A 24,572-nucleotide genomic window follows, 5' to 3' on the forward strand; every position below is an offset into this window, starting at 1 on the left:
TCCGCCTCAAAAAAAAATTAAAAATTAAAAATTAAATAGAGTATAGGATTAGGAACAAATCCCAGTATATAAACTGATAAGCAAAACCTGGAATGAGCAGACTTTTACTGTAAAGGGCCAAATCATAAATAGTTTATGCTTTGGAAGCTAGTCTGTCCCAGCTACTCATCTCTGCTGTTTTGGTACAAAGACAGCCACAGATAATAAGTATGGCTGTCTTTCAATAAAAACAGGGGTGGCTGGATTTGGCATGCAGGCTATACTTTACTGATCCTTGAACTAAACAAAAAAATGTTCATCTTTAAGAAAGGTACTATTTGGCAATGGTATAACAGGTAATACTTACTCTTAAATGTAATCAAAATGTTTCCAGTTTTATCACATGAAATAAAATTTCATGTTATTACATGCTACTTTCAGAATTCTTTATCATACACTGTGTGCCTAGGACCATTAAAAGAGCACATATAACATTTTAATAAAGACAAGAGCTACATTTAGTATAGCTAAAGGATGTACTCAACTAAATAACTTTCCTCACATTCCAAAATAAATTTAGTTCAGCAAGAAAACACAAACGCAAAGAAAGTAATCATTTTGGCATTCCCCCTCAACTCCTTTTTTCTTTTTTGTTTTTGTTTTTGAGACGGGGGTCTCTCATTTCCATTGCCCAGGATGGTATACAGTGGCATTATCACGGCTCACTGCAGCCTCAACTTCCTGGGCTCAGATGATCCTCACACCTCAGCCTCCTGGGTAGCTAGGACTACAGGCATGCGCAACCACATTCAGCTACTTTTTCGTATTTGTAGTAGAAATGGCGTTTTGCCATGTTGCCCAGGCCGGTCTTAAACTCCGAGACTCAACAGATCCACTCACCTTGGCCTCCCAACGTGCTGAGAGGTGTAAACCACCATACCCAATCCCAATTTTCAAATCCAACTTTTACTTTACCTACCAATTTGTGGTCTAGAGAAAAAAAAGCCAAAAACTTCCTCCTCTATTTAATCATATTTTGAAACTAGTTAAACTGCTTCTAGTTTTCTGTGAGCAGCCTTTGAACACACATGCTGACTGAAGTAGCATAATCTAATCATTAACTGGTTACTTTCAGAAAATCTGGCCAGTTACACCAATCAAGGTATAAAATGAGTAAAAGCATCTGGCTCGAAATTTGTATATGGCTTCTTTTCTTTTTTTTTTGAGACGGAGTCTTGCTCTGTCGCCCAGGCTGGAGTGCAGTGGCGTGATGTCAGCTCACTGCAACCTACGCCTCCCAGGTTCACGCCATTCTCCTGCTTCAGCCTCCTGAGTGGCTGGGACTACAGGCGCACTCCACTACACCCGGCTAATTTTTTGTATTCTTTAGTAGAGACGGGGTTTCACCGTGTTAGCCAGGATGGTCTCGATCTCCGGACCTTGTGATCCGCCCGCCTCAGCCTCCTAAAGTGTTGGGATTACAGGCGTGAGCCACCGTGCCTGGACGTATATGGTTTCTTTAGTTTAACAGTATACAAACTTTAGATAAAAGTGGTTGAGTGTAATGGCTCAGATGTGTAATCCCAAAACTCTAGGAGGCCAAAGCAGGAGAATCACTTGAGGCCAGGAGTTTAAGACCAGCCTGGGCAACACAGCAAGACCCTATCTCTACAAAAAAATAAAAATAATAAAATAAGTAAGGTTTAATTACATCATTTACAAACTTCATTAAATTGATTCAGAAAGAACTACCAGATTTGGATGCCAAAAATAAATAAATGTTAGACTTTCTTTTACCCAAGAATAAGTTGTAAGAGAGGACCAAAGATAAAATCATTTAAAATTTTAAATGAAATAAATGGCATGATATTATAAACACATATAAACATTATACACATTTTTTAAAGATCAAGAGCCTAAATTAATTGTAATTAGCCTGTGTGGGTTATTTTTATCATGGTGGCTCACCCGAGCAATATGAACTCCTGCCCAGAGTTCAGGAGAATTTTCTCACTCCATTGCTAGATACAATGTTGAAGATGATCATTCAGACTGAGAGCACTCAAAGGAAGATGATACAGACCATCAGTAAGATGGTGCCTTCAACAGGCCACAACTTACCCTAAGGTGTTGCCTGCCAGCCTGCCCAGAGTCTCAGAACCTGAGAGAAACCACGGGGAGTCGCTTGTCCTACCAGGCCTTGACGTCCTCCCTGCCCCCGAGTTGCTGTTCAACTTTGACCTGGGGGAAAACAAGAGGTAAATTTTTGAAGACCAACATTACAACCCGGTTATTTCAAATTGCATTGCTTAATTTGGAAATGATCTATAAAATCATTTCAGTTAAAGAGTAGATGTGACTTGATACCTACTAAACATGTACTATCAATCTTCTGATAGCTGCTTCTGTTAAGTGATAACCAGCTACTCTGCTACTTTAATGTTACTACTTTGGCTGTAAATCACTGCTTGCATAAAAATTAAAATTAAACTACAAAGTAATAGTTTCACTGTTTTAAAAGCATATAATTTTCTGCGATGCTTTAAGTTGAGGGTTACCAAAATCAAAACACAGGTTTAATATAATACCTAAGAGCTAAATACATATTAAATAGAAAGGACATAATATCTTACCCATCATTATTATCAGGTTTACCCAATTCCAATCTGTCTGGCTGTACTGAAAAACCAATCCTGCAAACTCTACCATCCTAAAAGCAAAGAAAACAGAAAAAATTCTCCAAGTAAAAATATGTATTAAAATTTGAATTTATTCAATAGATTCTGTGCCCATCACTGTCAGTCAATTCAGAAGACAATAAACTCCCTTCCAAAAGGTGCTCACACCTGAGATGGGGAAATATGACATACATACACTGTCAAGAAACCAGCAGAAAATAATTTACAACATCTCAATCTGACACAATTCAAACTAAGAAAATGACCGGATTTAGGAGCCTCCCCCATTCTGTTACTAATTAGTTTTACACTCTGGCAAATCATGTAAGCTTTCTCTGGGCCAGAGGAGGAAAGAGAACTGGGAGATCTTCAAGATAACTCTTTCAAGTAACTGCTATTTTCCTGTTACAAAGGAAGAAATACAATGATGCACAATTCTATTTTAACTGTTTATTTTTCATTTCTCTGAGAGTGAATAATTTACCTCAAGAAGAAAGGCAGCATGATTTGGTCCCACCACACACTGTTTAATAGTAGCCTGTTCCAATACATTCAAAGGGGGGTGGCTGAGAGATTAAAAAAAAGAAAAAGTAAGTAAAATTATTTTTCAAATGGTAAATACGTCATAGGGTTTATTCTTAAAATCAATTAGAAAAAAAAAGTTGGCAAAACCTGTTTTTTAAACTAATATTTACTTTAAAGCAATAATTTAAAAATATCTCCATAATCATTTATATCTCCCTGTATGCCAGATTTAAAAAAAAAAAAAAAGCATGAATGTAATTTATAATTAAAATAAGCCCAACTCATAAAAAGCTGATAGATTAAAAGATTCTTAAAGTCTAACAATCACATTAATCTTAATCATATCAGGCTGCTGCCTAAATATGAGTTTTTTCTTAATAAAGAAAAATGGTTCTTTGTCAGAAGATTTAAATATTTTAAAACTCTTACCTGTTTAAATTATATTTGTTCAGCTTCTCAGAAACTTCCCGTAACCTTTAAAACAAAACAAAACATTAACAAATCACATGGACAGATCTTTTGTAAACAAATAATTCTGACAGGTACTTGTACTATTATTTTGGTAATTTCCAATAGTAGCACACAAAACAATTGCTATGGTAAGAATGTTTTTCATATTCTAGAATGTTTTTCATATTCTTTCATTTTTTTCCCAAAAAGATCACAAGCAGACTCTGCAATTTCCTTCCCTCACCACCCCATTTGCAACCTCAGTAACAATAATAATCGTATTAATCCCATTTTCTCATTAATCCCAGGTGAGAAAACTGAAGCTTCTAGAGTTTATAGAAAAGGTAGCATAAAGTTGTTGGTACCTGAACCAATGCCCAACCAAAGGCTCATTTGTTTAAAAAAAACAAAACAAAAACTGTGTTATCCATGCCAAGAGATTGAGTGCACATGGATATCATGAAATGAAAATAGAAAGCCTAATTGACTTAAGGCATCATCTCAAGTTCTTGAACGGTCTTATAACACAATACTGAACAAACCAGAGCATCAATGTCCTTATCTATATAAAGTAAGGTCAACACCTCCCATTTCTAATAGCATTTAAAACAGTATTGAACAGATTTAGAAAAATCTCAAAGGGCTACATAACAAAGAGATATTAACTTGTATTTTCTGTTATGATTTTATTGTTTCTCTTAAGAAAACAGTCTTGAATATAAAACACTATAATAGCTAAACTAAACTAGGTACTTTGTCAACCTAAGGAAGTCATTTCACAATGTAAAGATATAATCAAATGTAGATTTTAAGAGTTCAATTCTATTATCAAAAAATAAAAAAAAAACACTGCCTGATCTGATCTTTTAAAACTTTTTTCAGAAATAATCCTTGTAAAAGCTGAGAATTGTAGAAAGCAATGGGAAAAATTAGAACATTAAATCAATAGAAAAAGTCCACGAATTCTGACAAAAATGAATAAAATCAAATTTCAATCATTTGTACTAACAGATAAAAATGTTATACATACTCCAAAAATAAATGACATTAAAGCCAGTTTAGGACTTAAAAACTGCCACAAAGCATATATAATCTATGGGAAAATAACCTAATTATTTCAGTAAGAGATTCAATTAGGAGTCAGCTGTTCTTTAACTTTATCCTGTGAGTTCTATTCTCCTAGTGAAGAGCGTCTTTCAAAGGTGCACAGTAACTGTCTCATATCGAATTGCATTCAGTATCTAAAGTAACTTTCTTTTTTCTGAGTCTCGCTCTGTTGCCCAGGCTGGAGTGCAATGGTGTGATCTCCGCTCATTGCAACCTCCATTTCCTGGGTTCAAGCGATTCTCATGCCTCAGCCTCCCGAGTAAGCTGGAATTACAGGCACCTGCCACCACACCGGCTAATTGTTGTATTTTAGTACAGATGCGGTTTCGCCATTTTGGCCAGGCTGGTCTCAAACTCCTGACTGCAATAGATCCACCCAACTCAGCCTCCCAAAGCACTGAGATTACACGCATGAGCCACCACGCCCAGCCTAAAGTGACTTTCAAATGCGGCCATATTTTATTTCTCTGTGAAGAAGTAGATACTTACTGGTGACCTTATTCTCACTCCTAAAGAACAGTATCTGATCATGTGTGATTTGGCCCCCAATAAAATACATTTTCATTTTTGTAGCCCAGTTTTGCATTTACTGCCATTAACAAAACATGTTTTCACTGGTTCAAGAAAGTTAAGATTTTCAAAGAATTCCAGTTTGCCCATTTACAAAGCACACTTCTGTGTTCCAAGATAAAACACCTTAAGAGTAATATACTGTGGAACCCATGAGCTCTGAGAGAAGGCTGACTAGAGAAGGCTGACTAGAAAATAGGGAGAAGATAAACAACGGTGGGTTTGCTCTGGAAAGTAACAGCAGCCTTTAGAAGACCTTAAGAAGCAGAAGGAGCTCTCACTTTCCTGGGTCCACATTTACTATGAGTAATCACAGTAGTGACACTTTCAGAAGATAATCTGTTCACTGGCATGCAACTAAACTCATTCATTTCCATTCCTTTGTTAGTAGCTCAAAAGTGCCTCCAGAGCTTTCACAAAATATATAGTATTGGTAGAGAAAAAAAATTGTCAAGGCCTTTTTCAAAACTGGACAATGCCTGAGAATAAGAATTAAATGTTGTTTCCATGGCTCCAAATATTCCAGGCAATTATTTGTAAAACTAAAATAAGCTTTGAGGATATCAGAAAGCTAAAAGATATTTGAACTCAAGAACTCTAATTTCAGGCTATCGGGAGAGACAGTACAAATGGTTACTGCTATCAATTAAATTTTCTAATCTTAAAAGTCCTGGTGAGACCCCTAACCACATCTGAAATACATGTCTGAAATGCACATCAATTTGTATGGGAAACAATGCCACCAAACAGCAAGAAATCTGGGGTTTACTCCCAGCTCATCTACTACTACCTGGACTCACTAAAAGTCCACTAGGTCTCAAGTTCTCATCTATGTGAGAAAGAACTCTTTTAGTCATCTCTGGTTCTGAAAATTCTTATTCCTGAAATTCTGTTTTTTTGTCTCTTTTGAGACTGGGTCTCACTCTGTCGCCCAGGCTGGAGTACACTGGTGCAATCACGGCTCACTACAACCTCATCCTTCCAGGCTCAATCTAGCTTCCTGCCTCAGCCTCCTGAGTAAATGGAACTACAGCCTGTAGCTAATTTTTCTATTTTTTGCAGAGACAGCATTTTAGCATGTTGCCCAGGCTGTACTCCTGGGCTCAACGGATCCACTCGTCTTGGCCTCCCAAAGTGCTGGGATTACAGGCATGGGCCACAGTGCCCAGCCTCAGTCCTGAAATGCTTATGAATATATGAAAAGCAAGTGTTTCAATGGAAGATATATATGTAATGTTTACAAAGAAATATTCAATTTTTATCATACCCATTTGAAACTTTCAAATGATTTTATACAGACATTTAGAATGCTTCCCCAAATATCAAATTTTAAAAAACTCTTAAATTCAGTCCATAGATTTACATAAAATGTATCATCCTTTCAAATCTCAAGACAGTTATCATGACTAAACTGGGCCCTACAAATTAGTTTACATGAATCCAGATAACAGTAACAAATAAATCTTCACCGCCAAAAAAGTAAGCTATATTTAAGAAGTATTTATTTATCTTTTACATTATAGAGTCCTCAGTAGACAGGCAAATCACAGAATCACTGCAGGCCTGTGATAACATTCGTTTAAATTTGCTAACTTATCCATGCTGTTCCCTTCCTTTAGCCAAAAAAAAATGAAGTTTTTTTAGTTTGCTAATTATTTTATATAATAGAGATTCGCCTACTTTAAAGGATCTTCATACAATGTTTACAATAGGCAATACTACATAGGCAATATTAACAAAAGTTTACTCTCTCTTTAAAACAAAAAGAAACTCACACCGAAGCTCACCAAATTCCATTTCAGAATAAATTTTTACATGTGGTTATGATGAAAAACAATTTTAAGAGTACAGCATAATATTAGAAAATAACCTCATTGGCCAGGCACAGTGGCTCATGCCTATAATCCCAGCACTTTGGGAGGCCGAGATGGGCGGATCACCTGAGGTCAGGAGTTCAAGACGAGCCTGACCAATATGGCAAAGCCTCGTTTCTACTAAAAATACAAAAATTAGCTGGGCACGGTGGTGCATGCCTGTAGTCCCAGCTACCCAGGAGGCTAAGGCAGGAGAATCACTTGAACCCGGGAGGCAGAGAGCCAGGATCAGTGAGCCGAGATCATGCCATTGCACTCCAGCCTGGGTGACAGAGCAAGACTCCATCTCAAAAATAATAATAATAATAATAAAATAACAAAAACAAAGAAAATAACCTCATAATAGCATTTAATCTCATTCAAGGACCGACAGGTGAACTTTGGTGAGGTGGCTGTAACACACAATGAATAAGTTAGCAAAAAGCTTCTGACAATCCTTGGTACTCTACACTTCTATTCTCTACGTTTATTCTATATTCTGATTAAATAAACTATTTCATTTCTTTAAATGTATAGATCATTTTACAGATATAGAGGCTGAAATTTTTCTTTAAAGTAACAAAGTAAGGTAACAGCAAATTGATGTTAATTAACAGAGACAGGGAAACAGTGTAACGGTACTTGGTAGAAGCTAACATATTTCATTGCTATACTTGAAATCCCCTATAAGTTCAAGCTCATTCTCCCCAAATTTAACATTACAATTTCAAAGGTTATTTATCTTTTCACTGATCCTCAACTGGCAACAGCACTAAGTGCAGGTTCTTCAGTTTCATAATTCTCTGCCTACCTCTGTCATATAACATATCTGCATGTTCAAATACCCCTAAACTGGACTAACCCTGACGGATCCTTTCTTGCTGAATTTCTAAAGCCAAAAAAAAAAAAAAAAAAAAGATATAGTTAAATCCTTCAAAGGCTTCAATTCTCAAAGACAGAAAGATATTTCTGACATCACATTCTCTACAAGGTGATGGTTTCCATATACCTGGAACTGTTAAACAAGGTACATCCACTCATGTTTCGTGACTCTCAGCAATCACCTTAATGACAAAGGTGGCATCATCTGCCACCAGTGCATTTCCTCCAGTCTCATTCCACTTATTTCCCACCCAGATCAAATGCCACCTCCTCCATGAACCTTTCCTAGTAATTTCCTTCCTACAGAAGTCTACAAATTCTCTCATACCTAGTCATTTGTGTTTCTATCTGAACTGTCTTCACAGACTCTAAGCTAAGACAGAATACAACTTGCCAAGTCTTTCCTTACCCCTCTGCTTTTATGGATACAGTTCCAACAATGAAAAAAGTACATTACTGGTACATAACTCATTTCAGAGGTAGAAAATGTTCCTGATCTTAATCTCAACAAAACTAACTCTCCAGGTCTTCCGTCTCAAATTAAACACGTGAACAGTGTGAATATACAGATTTAAGATAGTTGCCCATGTAACTCTTAAAAGATCACTTACCATGGAAGGAAAAAAAAACACTAATCATCATTTCCTAACAATCATATTAGGAAACTGCCTTTAAAGTGACCCCACCCCACCCCAACTCTGGATATCCACTCATGGAATAAAACTTTTACATACCTGTATAATTTTATTTTGAAGTAAAGGGCTTAATAATTCATGCAAAGAACCAATAGATACAATCAGTGAAGGTTACCTAAAACACTAAATCACAGACTCCTGCAGAAAAAGTCTTAAAATTCACCTCTTGTCATCCATGTCAGAGAAAGCAGGTATTGCCAAAACAAAAATGCAGTACACTTAAAAAATCTGTGACCAGCTATATTCTGGTAGAAAAAGAAATACTGTAAGAATATTTCTGGCATTTCTCCAATGGCAAACTGTCTAAATCTAAAAGCCTACGTCTTGGAGTGGTGATCTTGCCTATACTTTTTTTTGTTTTGGAGCAACTACTGTGTACCTACATATATGGTAGAGACGAGCACCTCTCTAACAAGACAACGTATCTCTAACCACAGAACATGGTCCACAGTTAAATATATCATGCACTTTCTTAAGTATAGAGGCAGTCAGTCCTCAATTTTTACACAGTTCTTTTACACAACTTTTGCACCATACCATAAACACTGCCACTTCTTAAACGCTTCTTCTCATGCCAACTGTTTCATGTTATCACTGATATCAATAAATTTCACACTATCACGTGGGGTGGTCCCACCTGCCAGCCACTATACCTGGGGGAAAAGGCTACATAAACTTTGGACCCTTTCTGATGATCATTTACTTCTAGATGCCAACATCTAGAAGGCACATCCCCACTCCAGCCCCACCCCCAGCAAACTGACATCCTGGGCTAGTTTATTCAATGCAAAGGGTATCCCAACCCCAAATCCCTTTCCACACAGTCCTGGAGGAAGCCAATGGCGAACCACCCAAGGCAAGTTCATAGGGGAGCCCAAAGGAGATCTTTGTTATAAGACCTCCTATACCAACTGAGTCTTCAGCTCATGTTGCATCATGGATTTGTTTCTGGGTGAAGGGAGCAATGCCTTTCCCCCTATGCACTCTGTATTACAACAAACATTAGGAGCTACCTTGGCCTATGAGGTTGGGAATGGCAAACAGCCAGGAAGGATTATTCCTATAGCCTTAGAAGTATCCTTTCCCCCAGATGAATTACAATCTCACACAAATATATACACTCCACTGGGGCTGGGGCTACCATAAAGAGTCACACTAGCCTTCTGTTTGCCTCAGCCCAAGCAAGAAGCACCAACCAGTGAGGAAGGAGTCTCTTCATCTGTGTATGAAAAACTTGCTCGTTATATGCCTGAAAGTTGAATTAGACACTCGATTTTCAGACACATTTTTAAAAATCCATTTTTCAATGCTTGTATCTGAATTTAACCCTGATCTTCGGTACTCCAACTCTAGGATTTCATGGAACAGTAAACGTGAAGTGAGGGTAGGAAAATGAGAGATGCAATATAATTATTTTGACAACACACACAGAAAAAAAATCACTATGTTTTCACATCAAAAAATGTAGGAAGGCCATAATCTTAGAATAAATAAATATAAATTTAGCTATATTTAAAACTCCCCATTTGGTCCTTAATTTTTCTCATCTCACAGGTGACCACAGGAGACTTAAGAGTTTAACAATGAGGAACCAATGAGTAAGACTCTTGTGATGGCCACACAGGAACTAAAAATGTTACCAGGAACAAAAGAATTTAGGCTTCAAGAAAGCAAAGACCATATATGTTCATTTCTTTCTAGCTCTTATAGGAGGGTTTCTGTTTTTGTTTTTGTTTTTTTCTCAAGGGACACAGTCCTGCTCTGTCACCCAGACAGAGTGGTGGTGCAGTGGTGTAAGCATAGCTCACTGCAGCCTCAAACTCCTGGGTTCAAGAGATCCTCCTGCCTCAGCCTCCTGAGTAGCTGGGATTACAAGCGCATGTCACCACACCAGGCTAATTTTTATTTTTTGTAGAGACAAGAGTGGGGTGGGTGGGCATAGGGCGGAAGTGTCTTGCTATGTTGCACAGGCTGGTCTCAAACTCCTGGCTTCAAATGATCCTATCTGCCTTGGGCTGCCGAAGCCCTGGTATTACTGGTGTCAGCCATCATGCCCAGCCTAGGAGGGTTTTCTCTGAAAGTAAATCAGAACCTTTGGTTGTGGTGGAAAATGCATATAATATTCTTTAACACAGTTTCCTCAGCAGCTTCCTTTCTTCACCTCTTATAAGGTTTGATTCTCAAACTTGTTAAATCTCAGGACCACCTTATACTCTTAAAAACTATTGAGGACCCCAAAAATCTTTTGTTTATGTGGGCTACATCTGTTGATAACACTAAAGTTAACCAATAAAATTTCTGAATATTTAAAAAATAAACTAATTACATATTGACATAAATTACCTTCCTGTAAAAAATTTTCCCAAAAATATTTGACAGGCAGAGTTCTTTCACATTTTTGCAAACCTCTTTATTATCAGGCTTCATATAAATTAGATTCTCTGATCTGCTTCTGCCTTTATCTATCACAGTATATTGTTTTGGTATATGAAGTATATGAAGAAAAGCTGGCCCTTGATAGAAAAGTTAGAGAAAAGTGAGGTATATTTTAATATCCTTTCCAGATAACCACAGGCATTATTTCTTTGAGATTATACCAAAACTCCGCAAATGATTTCTTAAAGGTTGAGAGCAATGTGGAAATCTGAAACCTATTAATGAACTTTGAATAACTCGAGCATGATTTTGTCATTTGGACCAGCATACACTGGTCATTTGGAAAACACTGATTTACTGACTGACACAGATACTCAAAAATCACATTTGCTAATGTTACTGTCAATCTACAGTGTCAAACTCACAGCGATGGGTACAAGTTTCCCAAAATTCTAAAATTTGCTTGAAAGCTCAAATTTATCACTATAAACAAAGACCTTCGTTGTTTTCCTCAAGGTAACAGGCTTGCTTACTCATTTTCAAGAAAATGTCTATTAAATATCCAAGTCTGAATAACCATTATTTGTCAGTCAGTCTCAAATAAAAATTGTTTCCATGAAAAAAGGGGCTTGTTCAGTGTGCAACTCAAACAAATGCCAAAGTGCTTTTAAAACGATCTTATGCTCAAAGGTAAAGATTTAATAAAGTTAGTAACTTCTGTTTCATCAAGGATACTTTGAAGTGAAACTGGCTTTTTCCCCTACAAGTACAAGAAAAGCAAAGAATACAATGACAATTAGTTGTCCAGTTTGGTGCCACTGTTTTGATTTCTGCCAAAAAGCCAGTATTTTAGCCACCACTGCTTTTAAACCACAGCACAGATGTCAAAATGGTGAAAAAGCCTCCGTTTTATTATAAAGACAGTTTTGACCTCAGAGCCCCGTAAGAATCTTGGAGGTTCACAGACCACACTCTGAGAACTGCCATACTCTAAATGACAGTGCCATTAAAGTGACCAATATTAAATCGACATTGGGGGGAAAATGAATAATAGTTCATTCTTCTTACTAAAACAGCCACAAATGCCAACCAAAATAACCTCCTACTTCTATGCCTTTTAAATGCTTCTCAAATTATGGATATTCTTTTTAGTCTCCCTCTGTCGCCCAGGCCGGAGTGCAATGCTGCAGTATCAGCTCACCGCAGCCTCCGCCTCCTGGGTTCTATCAATTCTCCTGCCTCAGCCTTCTAAGTGGCTGGTATTACAAGCACACACCACCACACCTGGCTAATTTTTTAGAGATGGAGTTTCGCCATGTTGGCCAGGCTGGTCTCAAACAAACTCCTGACCTCAGGTGATCCACCCACCTTGACCTCCCAGGGATATTCTTTTCAACCGATAGATAAATTTATGGGGTGCATGCATACAACGTGTACATGTACACAACGTGTATACGTGTATACATGTATACAATGTGTAATAATCAAATCAGTATAATTGGGATTTCACCTCAAACATTTATCATTTGTGATAAGAACATTCCAAATCTTCTCCTCAAGCTATTTTGAAATATACAACAAATTATTGATAACTATAGTCACCACACCGTGCTACTGAACACTAGAACTCATTCCTTCTTAACTGTATTTTTGTACCCGTTAATCAATCTGTCTTCATCCTACCTTCCTCACTACCTTTCCTAGTCTTTAGTAAACACCATTCGTTCTACTCTACACCACTATGAGATCAACTTTTTTTCGCTCCCATATATGAATGAGAACATGCAGTTTCTGTCTTCCTGTGCCTGGCTTATTTCACTTAATATAATGTCTTCCTGGCTCATCCATGTTGTTGCAAATGACAAGATTTCATTATTTTTTATGGCTAAACAGTATCCCACTGTATATATACACTACATTTTAAAAATCCAGTCATCTGCTGAGGGGACACTTAAGTTGATTCCCTATCTTGGCTACTGTGACTAGTGCTGTGATAAACATCTCTTAAATATACTGATTTCAATTCTTTTGGACATATACCCAGCAGTAGGATTATTGGATCATATGGTGGTTCTATTTTTTAGTTTTTTGAGGATCCTCCATGCTGTTTTCCATAATGGCTATACTAACTTACATTCCCACCAACAGTATATGAGAGTTCTCATTTCTCCACATTAAATTACGGATATCCTTTTCTCTTAAAAAAAAAAAAAAAAAAAAAGACAAGGTCTTACTATGTTGCTCGGGCCTCAAACTCCTAGACTCAAGTGATCCTCCCACCTCAGTCTCCCCAGCAGCTGAGACTATGGATGCATTCCACCATGACCAGCATTCGATATTCTTTGATACTACATCAAAACTCGGCAAGTCATAGTTTCTCAAAAACTAGTTACAATGTTAAATCTGAAACCCTATCAATGAATTTTTCATACTGTTATAAAAAATCTGTTGGTGTAATCCTGTACTTTGAATACATTGCCCATGCCTGATTCCGTGTGTGTGTGTGTGTGTGCTTTTTTTTTTTTTTTTTTTTTTTTTTAAGACAGAGTCAGAGTCTCGCTCTGTCGCCCATGCTGGAGTGCAGTGGCACGATCTCAGCTCACTGCAACCTCTGCCTCCCGGGTTCAAGCGATTCTCCTGCCTCAGCCTCCTGAGTAGCTGGGATTACATGCACCCATGCCTGGCTAATTTTTGTATTTTTAGTAGAGACGGGGTTTCACCTTGTTGGCTAGGCTGGTCTCCAACTCCTGACCTCATGATCTATCCGGCTCGTCCTCCCAAAGTGCTGGGAACACAGGTGTGAGCCACTGCGCCCGGCCTCTGAATCTGTTCAGATTATAAAATGATGTAGCAGCTGGGTATGATGGCTCATGCCTGTAATCCTAGCAACTCAGGAGGCTGAGCAGAAGGATCTCTTGAGTCCGGGAGTTTGAGGTAAAAGTGAGCTATGATCGCCACACTGCACTCAAGCCTGGACACAGAGCTTAGCAACTACAGGCATCCGGGTTTGACACGTAAGAATTAAAGAATTACTACAAGGTTATTTCTTTGGCGAAAAGCAATCTGATCACAGTCTTATAATTCAGATTTCAGCTTGCACATTGATCCTTGTTAACCTTTGCTCAGTCACAAGCCTTAACCACATTTTATTTCTTTAAATTTGGCTCAACAATTTCTAAAACGGTAGTATCACTTTTCTCACTTACTGCCTACCCAAATAAATCTGTGCCAAGTAGCAAACATCTGACTGACTTTACTCTTGGGTTAAATGACCCCAAATTGAAAGACAAAACAAAACACAGAAAGACAAAACAAAAGGTGGTTTTTGTGCGGCAAGTTCCATCTGTTGGCTTCTTCAATCACAGTTTGTAAGGAGGACTTACACTTTTATTAATGCTTATGGAGATGATAAATGCCAGTTTATATATAATGCATTCACGTTATCCTAAATAACATTCACCTTCAAGATGCATTCAAAGAAGAAAATGAAGTTTCTAAATAAATATTGTAACTTCATAAAGGGATATAAGCGTTTTTAATGTGAACTACTTCTAACTATTCCCCTTAGTATCACTTTTAGTTGAAACTGTCAAAAACATTTCTATTAAACTGAGAAAATGATGTTTCTCTAGTTTGCAGAGAAAAATGCTCTGCAAACTAGAGAAAAATTACATTATTCATGGTCATTTCATTGGCTAAACTTTGTAAAAATTTATACCTACAACTAATTTCTTCCTCTAACCTGAAAAATACTCTGATTAGAAATTCTTATATTGTATCACAAATAACACTTTCCCTAATTAGGTGAAAACGAGACCAAAATCCCAAACTACCAGGGCCATTTGAAAGATAAACACATCTCTGAAAAACGAAATGCTGAACACACACACACACACACAAAAAATGAGTCATGTTTCTTTAAAGCAAAATCAATCATGTTATTTTCAGCTCCATTCAAAACAGGAAAGGGGAAAGTATACACATGCCAAACAAGAAGAAATTTGGTAAGAAAAGATTCAGGATACGGCTTTTATACACTACTTATTCTTAATAATTTCATAAGTCCTTCTGTCTTACCTGATTTCATTTGCTTAACAGTAAGACTATATATACATACATGCAAGAATCAAACTATGCTAGCAGATAGGACCAAAAGACTTCTTCAGAGCTCCTGACCAAAATAGTGTAGCATCCGACCAAAATTTCAAGAGAATATACTAGGCTTTCTTCACCGTAGACCATCCACATTCTGAATACCTGTGACTTCATTCCTTAAAGCATCTCCCAAATGGGGATAATGTATTCAAATTACCACAAACCCAAACTTAACTCTCCATACAAATAAAATGTCTAATGAGATAGCTGATGTACTTCACACTACAAACACTGCTATTTGGTAAGTTATTCAGTCCTCGAGAAAGAACTGTAAACTGAAATAATACCTGTAATGAAATCTGATTTCTCTATAGAAACAAGAAAATGAGGGGGTTATATTCCCTGATCGAGGATCTTGATGCCATTAGTTTCTGGAGAGATTCTTTGTACAAGATTTACGGAGATGGCTTCTTGTTGCCATTTTATTAACATCAAAGATGAAATCGCAGTTTTGCTGCCTTTGAAACAGTCATTTTATGTCCTAAGCTGCCATCTCATCAGCCCTGGGCACCACACCTACTCTTTGGTGAGGGGTAGCCTGGTGAGGTGGGAAGAGTATGCTATAGTGTCACAGAAACCTGGGTTTGATTCCATCTCTACTTTAACTGGCTCTGGAACTTTGATACAGCTTATTTTAACATCCCAGAGGCATGGAAGGTTTCTTCTTCTATTAAATGCAGATAGAAACTACCACTTGTCTGGTAGTGTTGCTGTAAGGATTCAAGATAATTTTGTAATGTACCTTGGAAAGAGCAGGCTTAAGTGTTCAATAAATGGCAGCCATTTATCAACATTACTGAAATGTATTTTTCATCCTTGGATAGCTCACTATATTGCTACTTCAACTCTGCCAAGCTCTGGCTTGAAGTGGTTCTCAAACTAAATAGGGCCCTATTTGATTCCTAAGATCTGCTAGGAACTTAAGGATCCAGGGAATGACAGCTAACTCTGGGAGTTCTTCGAAAAAGAAAGCTGTGAACACACTGTAACTCCCTGCTTCTTATACATGAGTTTTTATTTCAGCGTTTTTTTCTCTTTTTGTCACTGTCACTCTAATCACATCTCTCTCTCTCTTCCAGAAGGAGCCTGTACTCCAAACACAATTCCCTAACGAAATTATACTCACAAACCACTCTTTTATTTTTGTTTACATAACTATTCCCTCGGCCTTAGAATAACCATATCCCTTCTGAATGGCACTGTCAGAAAAAAGAAAACAGGTAGGTACGTAGGTAGGTAGGTAGGTGACAGATATTAGACAGACTGATGGAATAACTATATCCCTACGGCCTTCTGCACACGTAGCTACTAGTCTCAAGCCTACACTGAAACGAACTGTGGGAAACTTTAATTTACCCTTCATTCCAGACTAAACTAGGCATTTCTCTAAATTCCAATATACCTAGTGCATACTTCCCAACAGCGCTTCTCATACTCAAACTACTTGTGCAACAAAATATCTGTCTCCCTCACTGCCAAACAAACTCTAAGGCAAGAACCATGTTTTATTAATTTCAAAATTCCCAATACCTGACACATAGTAAATGCTTATTTATCTGGATGGGGGGAGCTTAATAAATGGGCATTCATGTCTTAGCTCTAAGCCCTACATTGCCTCAAAACGGTGGATTTGTGACTTTTTAAAAAATCTTTCTTTCAAAATTTTTAAACGCTTAAAAAGTAATTTTTGGCCAAGCACAATGGCTCACGCCTGTAATCCCAGCACTTTGGGAGGCCAAGGCGGGCAGATCACTTGAAGCCAGGAATTTAAGACCAGCCTGGGGTAACAGCAAAACCCCATCTCCACTAAAAATACAAAAATTAGCCAGGGGTGGTGGTGCATGCCTGTGATCCTAGCTACGCGGGAGGCTGAGGCACAAGAATCACTTGAACCTGGGAGGCAGAGGTTGCAGTGAGCCAAGAGTGTGCCACTGGCACTCCAGCTTAGGCAACAGAGTGAGACTCTGTCTCAAAAAATAAAAATAAAATAAATAAAAAATAAAAAGTGGTTTTAAAACATTCTGCTGTGACCAATATTAGCAGACTAGGTTTTATAAAACACACCAAACAAATGTTGTCCTGCAAAATAATCCCCCGTAGGCTACACTGTAATTCAAATGGTGCTACAAGAATATGAGGAATTTTTGAAACTCTAAGAATTAGCCCCAGAAAGAGTTTACCAGATAAACAGGAAAGTCACTCAGTACTTTATAGTCGTGGGATACTCCCAGTCCTCTCCCCTAAGAAGACAATCTTCTTTCTCCTCTCCCTCTCCCTCCTCTGTGGTTTATATCTGGGTTGGTGTTAAGGAAATGTGCTGCAGGGACCAAATGGAAACTGGAAGCAATAGCAAGGGGGAAGGAGAACTCATCAGGAAGCAAAATTACAGATAAAAGCCTATTATAGTGCAGAGCCTGGCTGCCTAAACGCCTTACATTGGTAACAGGAATCTAACTGGTGAAGTGCCTTAATACGAAAATTACAGAAAGTCCAATCACTGGAGGTCTTCCAATGGGCAAGTAATACAATAAAATATTCTAACATCTAATGCTTACCAGAATAGGAATAATTGGATATAAACATACACATTAAATTGTTTCTTTGGTTTGGGCAATCAACAACATTGTAGCTTTCGTGAAAAGGCAAAATTAGTGGTCAAAAGCCCTGAGTTTTGACTCCTAGCTCTGACACTGTGTAATCTTGGATACATCATTTAAAATTTCTTGCTCTCATGTTCCCACTTCTGTCAAAAATGTATCTGTTTCACAAAGTTGTTTGGAGAAATAGGTAACATCACATGCAAAAGTAATGTGTACCCTCTAAAATAAGAGTGCCTAAATATGGATCATCGAAATCCCCGGGCAACAATTAAAATGACATATTCTTAGGCCCCATTTAAACCTACTATATCAGAAATCTCTAAATACAAGGCTCAATAATTTATATTCTGGCTAAATAAATATTAGTACATGCATGAAATATCTCTGGAAGGAATAATACTAATCACCTATGAGGAAGGGAAGTAGAAGGCCAGGAAACAGAAGAGGGATGGAGGCTTTTCACTGTATGCCAATTTACAATTATTTATTTATTTATTTAATTTATTTATTTACTTTTATTTTTTGAGACGGTGTCTCACACTGTTGCCCAGGCTGGAGTGCAGTGGCATGATCTTGGCTCACTGCAACCTCCGCCTCCCAGGTTCAAGCGATTCTCCTGCCTCAGCCTTCTGAGTAGCTGGGATTAGAGGCGCCTGCCACCACACCTGGCTAATTTTTTTGTATTTTTAATAGAGACATGGTTTCACTATGTTGGCCAGGCTGGTCTCAAATTCCTGACCTCATGATCCGCCCACCTAGGCCTCCCAAAGTGCTGGGATTACAGGTACAATTTTTTATTTTTAGACCACATGAACATATTACCAACTTAAAATTGTTTTTAAAAAATGTCTACACATCCACAGTAATTCTAATGGCTCAACTGGGTTTGGAACTCACGACTCACTCTAAAACACCATAAATACACAAAAGGATTAAAATATTCACAAAAGTAGGGGTCCGTTTAGGGAGGCAGTAAATAAGCATACTATTTCTGGAGAATGTTGCTTAGGACAACAACTGTTGCTTAGGACAGCCCCCTCTTAGAAATTCACAATTCACACCTCCATTAAGCCTCCAATAAGCCCTACAATGAAAAGGCCTGTTTATGCTTAATCTTATGCTTCCCAAATTGAAGCTGAACATGGAACACTCGCTATTAAGATCTTGGGGAACCAGAGGACACTGGTTTGAGAGCTAAGGTTCCTGAAGTAGAGCAAGTCTTAGTCATCTCTCTACCCCAGAACCCAAAAGAGTGTATCTAGAACATAGAAACCTCCTCCAAAAGGTAGAACTCAACAGTGACAGTCTGCTTTTCCTGTCTTTTCTCCTCATCTAAAAATGGTTTCCCAATTTCCTTATCAACTGAAAGGATTTTTTAAAGAGCATAATAATCTACTGTGCCTAAAATCATATTGTTAAAAAGTGTAAAATACTGGCCAGGCATGGTGGCTCACACCTGTAATCCCAGCACTTTGGGAGGCTGAGGCAGGTGGATCACGAGGTCAGGAGATCGAGACCATCCTGGCCAACATGGTGAAACCCTATCTCTATTAAAAATACAAAAATTAGCCGGGCGTTGTGGGGCACACCTATAGTCCCAGCTACTCAGGGGGCTAAGGCAGGAAAATCGCTTGAACCCAGGAGACGGAAGTTGTAGTGAGCAGAGATCTCGCCACTGCGCTTCAGCCGGGACAACAAAGCAAGACTCCATCTCACCAAAAAAAAAAAAAAAAAAAAACAGGTAAAATACCTACAGCCCAAATAAATGTTTTCAATCCAAATAATACGGCAGTAGGTATTTTTATTCCTTTAAGTGGGAAAATGAAAGATCTTTATGATTCAAAAGTGCCTTGTTTTAGGAGACAGCAATAGATTTCAGTATTGTTTTTCCTTCTCCAATATAAGCAGACCCTGCTGGGCATCTTTATTCCCATTAAGCCAAACTAATCAAGTGAGCTGTACAATCAAACCACTTGACAACCTCATTTTTTACTGAAAACCTACAGATCTGCATAATCAGAATGGGTCTAAAAGCTATATCAAATGGCTCTTTGAAGTCTGCACCTACTTCAATGCACTGTAATGGGTCTCTAATCTAGAAACCCTTCCTTCAGCTATCTAAACCAAAGGAGTCAAACAAATGTCATCAAAATTTAAAAACCTGCCACAGCCAAATTTAAGGACTCTATCATTGTGTTTTGTCACTATGGAGCACAAATTAACACAAATGATTCCTCTCTGTGTGGTATCACAACTTCCATAATAAAAGCTTGGTTTTAGTCTTCAAGGATCCACCAGAAAATGCTTCCAGTTCTTTGTCTTACAATAAATATTAAGTTGGTACAAAAGTAATTGCAGTTTGCCATTAAAATTGCAAGAACCAGGTCAGGCGCGGTAGCTCACCTGTAATCCCACCACTTTGGGAGGTCAAGGCGGGTGGATCACTTGAGGTCAGAAGTTCCAGACCAGCCTGGCCAACATGGTAAAATCCAGTCTCTACTAAAAATACAAAAATTAGCTAGGCGTGGTGGCGCACGCCCATAATCCCAGCTACCTAGGAGGCTAAGGCAGGAAAATCACTTGAACCCAGGAGGTGGAGGCTGCAGTGAGCTGAGATCGTGCCACTGCACTCCAGCCTGGGTGACAAGAGTGAAACTCGGTCTCAAAATGAGAAAAAAAAAAAAAAAATTGCAAGAACTGCAATTACTTTTGCACCAACCTAATAGCTCAATGTACACTGACTCAACAGATTCAACAAGCGGTCCCAGACTAATATTTTAGTTTACAGACTTAGTTTACAGACTAATATTACTGACCAAGTAACATCTCACCCCATCTCAGTGTCCTCTCATCTTCTCTCAGTAGATACGGGGGCGAGGTGGGGGCAGGAGGGACAAGTGGGTCTTTTAGATAGTGCATGGATATGACAGTAAGAGAGCTAATCTTGGGAAAGACTATGAAGAAGAGCTGCCTACCTTCCAGTCCCTAATTATCTTCCCCAATACTGCTGCCTTTTTTGCCGTGCTTTTTTAAAAAATGCCTGGAAATCACTTACTAGTCACAGAGATACATCTCAAGGCATAACAAGTTTGTTGGTATAATCAGCTACCTCCTCTCTTCGGGTTTCTGAAAGGGGAAGATGGTGGAGGAGTGAGTAGGGGTATATGCAAACATTAAACTCATCTCCAGCCAGATGCTCTTTGTAACTGCTACCATCTCAAACCCGTCCTAGTAATTAATCCCTCTGTTAGGAGAACACAAATGTTTGTAAAACGCAGTCACCATCATCATAGCTACAACACAGCAGTGTAGCCCTCCTGTTTCCCACAAAAATAACTGGCATCTGTTTAATACTTCAGTGTGTATAAAAACAGAAAACAAACCTAACAAAATGGAGGCAGTCTTATTAGAATATTATCAATAAATAATAGTGTCATAATATTGTCATAATAATAAGTGTCAATTCACACTTGGACCATACAGATCCTTTGTCCTAGACTAAATTCTCTATACTTCCTTCTTACCCTGACCACCCCACTAACCCGGATTGTGGACAGTCTGTGTAAAAACCATTCTACAGATGTGGTTGGTCCTGTTATCTCCACTTTCTCTCCTTTCCATCAAAAGCTGAAAAAAGTGAGTAAAACTAAAACAAAAAGGAAAACAATGTACGAAACACTTCTTAACAAGTATTTACTGAATATTATGTGCAGATATGCAAATCAGTAGAGTGAAAGAATGGCTGAAGTACGGATGATGCACTGAGTTCCCCCTGAGGAAAACGTCTCCTACTCTATGTATGGAGCTATGAAAGGCAACTGTAAAAAAGAGAAAACCGAAAGACAAAGCCGAGATGAAATACAAGATGAGTATCTCCACACAAGAAAAACAGAGTAAAAGAGACTGGGTGCCAGAGCTGGGTTCATCCTAGAAGCCAGTTAGGCCCACATTTTTAGTAGAACACTATGTAACTGAAACTTTTAATAGTAACCATTAAAATAATGGAAATACAGTCTATAACTTTTGAATCAAGAGGGAGGGAAAAAAAGGAATGCAGAAAACTAACCATCTAACAGAAGAGGAAAAAAACAGCAAAGAGACCGGGCATGGTGGCTCATGCCTGTAATCCCAGCACTTTGGGAGGCCAAGGAGTTCGAGGTCAGCCTGACCAACATGGTGGTCAGCTTGAGGTCAGGAGCTCGAGACCAGCCTGATCAACATGGTGAAACCCCATCCATACTAAAAATACAATATTAGTCACACATGGTGGTACATGCCTGTAATCCCAGCTACTGGGGAGACTGACACAGAAGAATCACTTGAACCTGGGAGGCAGAGGCTGCAGGGAGCCGAGATCATGCCACTCCAGCCTGGGCAACAAAGCTAGACTCAAAAAAAAAAAAAAACAGCAGCAGCAGCAAAGTAAATGGATCAAAAAATATGAAATTCAGAGAGCAGAAATAAGTCTACTTATTCAAATAGATTAATCTCACATATTACAAGTCAAAGATTAAGGGGAAAAAAGTCAGGTATCAGTAGCGAAAAAGACAGCATTAATAGGGACAGAGATTATATAATAATAAAAGGAACAAACTACAAAGAACACTGAATAATGTTCATGAATCTGAAAGTTTCTAATACCACAGCCTCAACAACATATATAACAAAAACTGGCCATTTGAGAAGCTGTCAACTCTAATGAAAAATTTAACATGCCTTTTTTTTTTTTTTTTTGGACGTGGGATCTCCCTATGATATTGCCCAGGCTGATCTTAAATGATCCTTCCACACCTCAGACTCCCGAGTAGCTGGGACTACAGGCAAGCGCCATCACGCTCAGCAGAGAAAGTTAACATATACTTCTGTATTAGTCTGTTTTCACACTGCTATAAAGACATACCCGAGGCTGGGTAATTTATAAAGAAAAGAGGTTTTATTGACTCAGTTCTGCATGGCTGGGGAAGCCTCAGGAAACTTACAATTATGGCAGAAGGGGAACAGACACGTCTTCCATTGCAGCTAGAGAGAGAGCGAGCAAATGAGAACAGGGAAAACTGAATTATAAACCAAATGAGAACAAGGAAAACTGAATTATAAACCAGTCAGCTCTCGACTGGGCATGGTGGCTCATGCCTGTAATCCCAGCACTTTGGGAGGTCGAGGCAGGTAGATCACTTGAGGCCAGGAGTTCAAGACCAGCCTGGTCAACATGGTGAAACCCCGTTTCTATGAAAAATACAAAAATCAGCCAAGCGTGGTGGTGTGTGCCTGTAATCCCAGCTACTGGGAAGGTTCAGGCATGAGAATCTCTTGAGCCCAGGAGGCAGAGTTTGCAGTGAGCCGAGACCCCACCCCTGCACCACTCTGCCTGGGTGACAGAGCAGGACCTTGTCTCAAACAAACAAACAAACCAAACCATCAGATCTCATGAGAACTCACTATCATGAGAACAGCATGGGGGAACTACCCCCATGATCCAATCACCTCCCATAGGGTCCCTCCCTTGACATGTGGGGATTATGGGGATCACAATTCAAGATGAGATTTGGGTGGGGACACAGCCAAGCCATATCCACTTCTTTCAGATACTGACAGTTCAAGCAGACAAAATATCAGTAAAGGCAGAAACATTGACAAAGAACATCAACAACCTTTCTTTAACGAATATACAGAAACCCGCTCCCCAAAGTGAGGAGTCACAGATTTGTTTTTAAGGCATAAAGCACTTATCTCTGACTTCTGAATTTAACAGATAAGTAAAACTTCCTTCAAATTATAAGAACAAATATAATTTTACCAACTTTTTATTTTTCCAAATGAGATTCAGAAAAGAACAACTACTATTACTAACATTTAAGAAAAGATGGTTTTTAAATTTTAAAAAGTCAAAAAAGAAAAAAGAGCAATCTAAAACAAAACCTTTTTCTCACTAATCATGGACTGTGAAGATTTTCTTAGAAAATGGCACCACAGCAGAGAATTGTACAATTCAATATTTCTTAACTGTTTTGATCTCAGGGAAAAGAAACATACAGATATTTCCATTTAATAGTGAGTCTCTGGTATAACAGTCTCCTTGTTTTACATTTGAGAAAACAAGTGACTACAGAGGTTAAGTGATTTACCTGTAATTACTCAGTTAAGAGGAAAAGTGGGAAAGAAGGCATGTAAGAAAACCTTCCCTCTATCCTTGCCATCATGCCACAATCTGCCACAGGTCCAATTCAATTAACAAAGACTTCCTGAATGCCCCCAGTATAAGGTTTTACAAGAAATAAAATGAACTATAAAATACAGCAGGGGAGAAGGTCAGGGAGAGGAGACCAACAGAATCACCCATGGAGAGGGCTTCTCTACATACTCGGGAATACCACCCTTAATAGTGGGCCACAGTTACAGAATCCAGCGTAACCTACCCTTCAAGAAGCCTAAACTTCAGGAAAAAAGGAAAGCTGAGAACCACTGATTCAAATCCACACATCTCAAGTAGTTTATAATCTACTTGTAAAAGCAAAGTAAGTAGAAAAACATTTCAAAAAAGAAATATAACACAAGGGTAGAGGGAGACAGACACACACACACACAAAAATACACAAACCCTGATTACAGTGACTTTAGAATAATTTTTTTAAAGCCTGAAGATCAACAGAAGCCTCACAAAATTAAATCTTGAGTGAGGCTTGAGTGCACTTTGATAAGTTA

General features: G+C 38.3%; 1 protein-coding gene across 10 annotated transcripts in view; it reads right to left on the reverse strand.

Annotated features, from left to right (window-relative positions):
• The window catches only part of UBR5 (ubiquitin protein ligase E3 component n-recognin 5), a 154,613-nt gene that overhangs the window by 99,471 nt on the left and 30,570 nt on the right, over nucleotides 1–24,572 (reverse strand). For all 10 annotated transcript variants that reach the window (XM_077943939.1, XM_077943938.1, XM_015145807.3 and 7 more), the window contains exons 2-5: nucleotides 3,612–3,656; nucleotides 3,142–3,223; nucleotides 2,613–2,689; nucleotides 2,101–2,220 (exon numbers count right to left, since the gene is read on the reverse strand). In XM_077943939.1, coding sequence (XP_077800065.1) covers nucleotides 2,101–2,220; nucleotides 2,613–2,689; nucleotides 3,142–3,223; nucleotides 3,612–3,656 — 324 coding nt within the window. The remainder of the gene's footprint in view (nucleotides 1–2,100; nucleotides 2,221–2,612; nucleotides 2,690–3,141; nucleotides 3,224–3,611; nucleotides 3,657–24,572) is intronic.

The sequence above is a fragment of the Macaca mulatta genome, chromosome 8 (assembly GCF_049350105.2).
Source record: "Macaca mulatta isolate MMU2019108-1 chromosome 8, T2T-MMU8v2.0, whole genome shotgun sequence".
NCBI classification, from domain to species: domain Eukaryota; kingdom Metazoa; phylum Chordata; class Mammalia; order Primates; family Cercopithecidae; genus Macaca; species Macaca mulatta.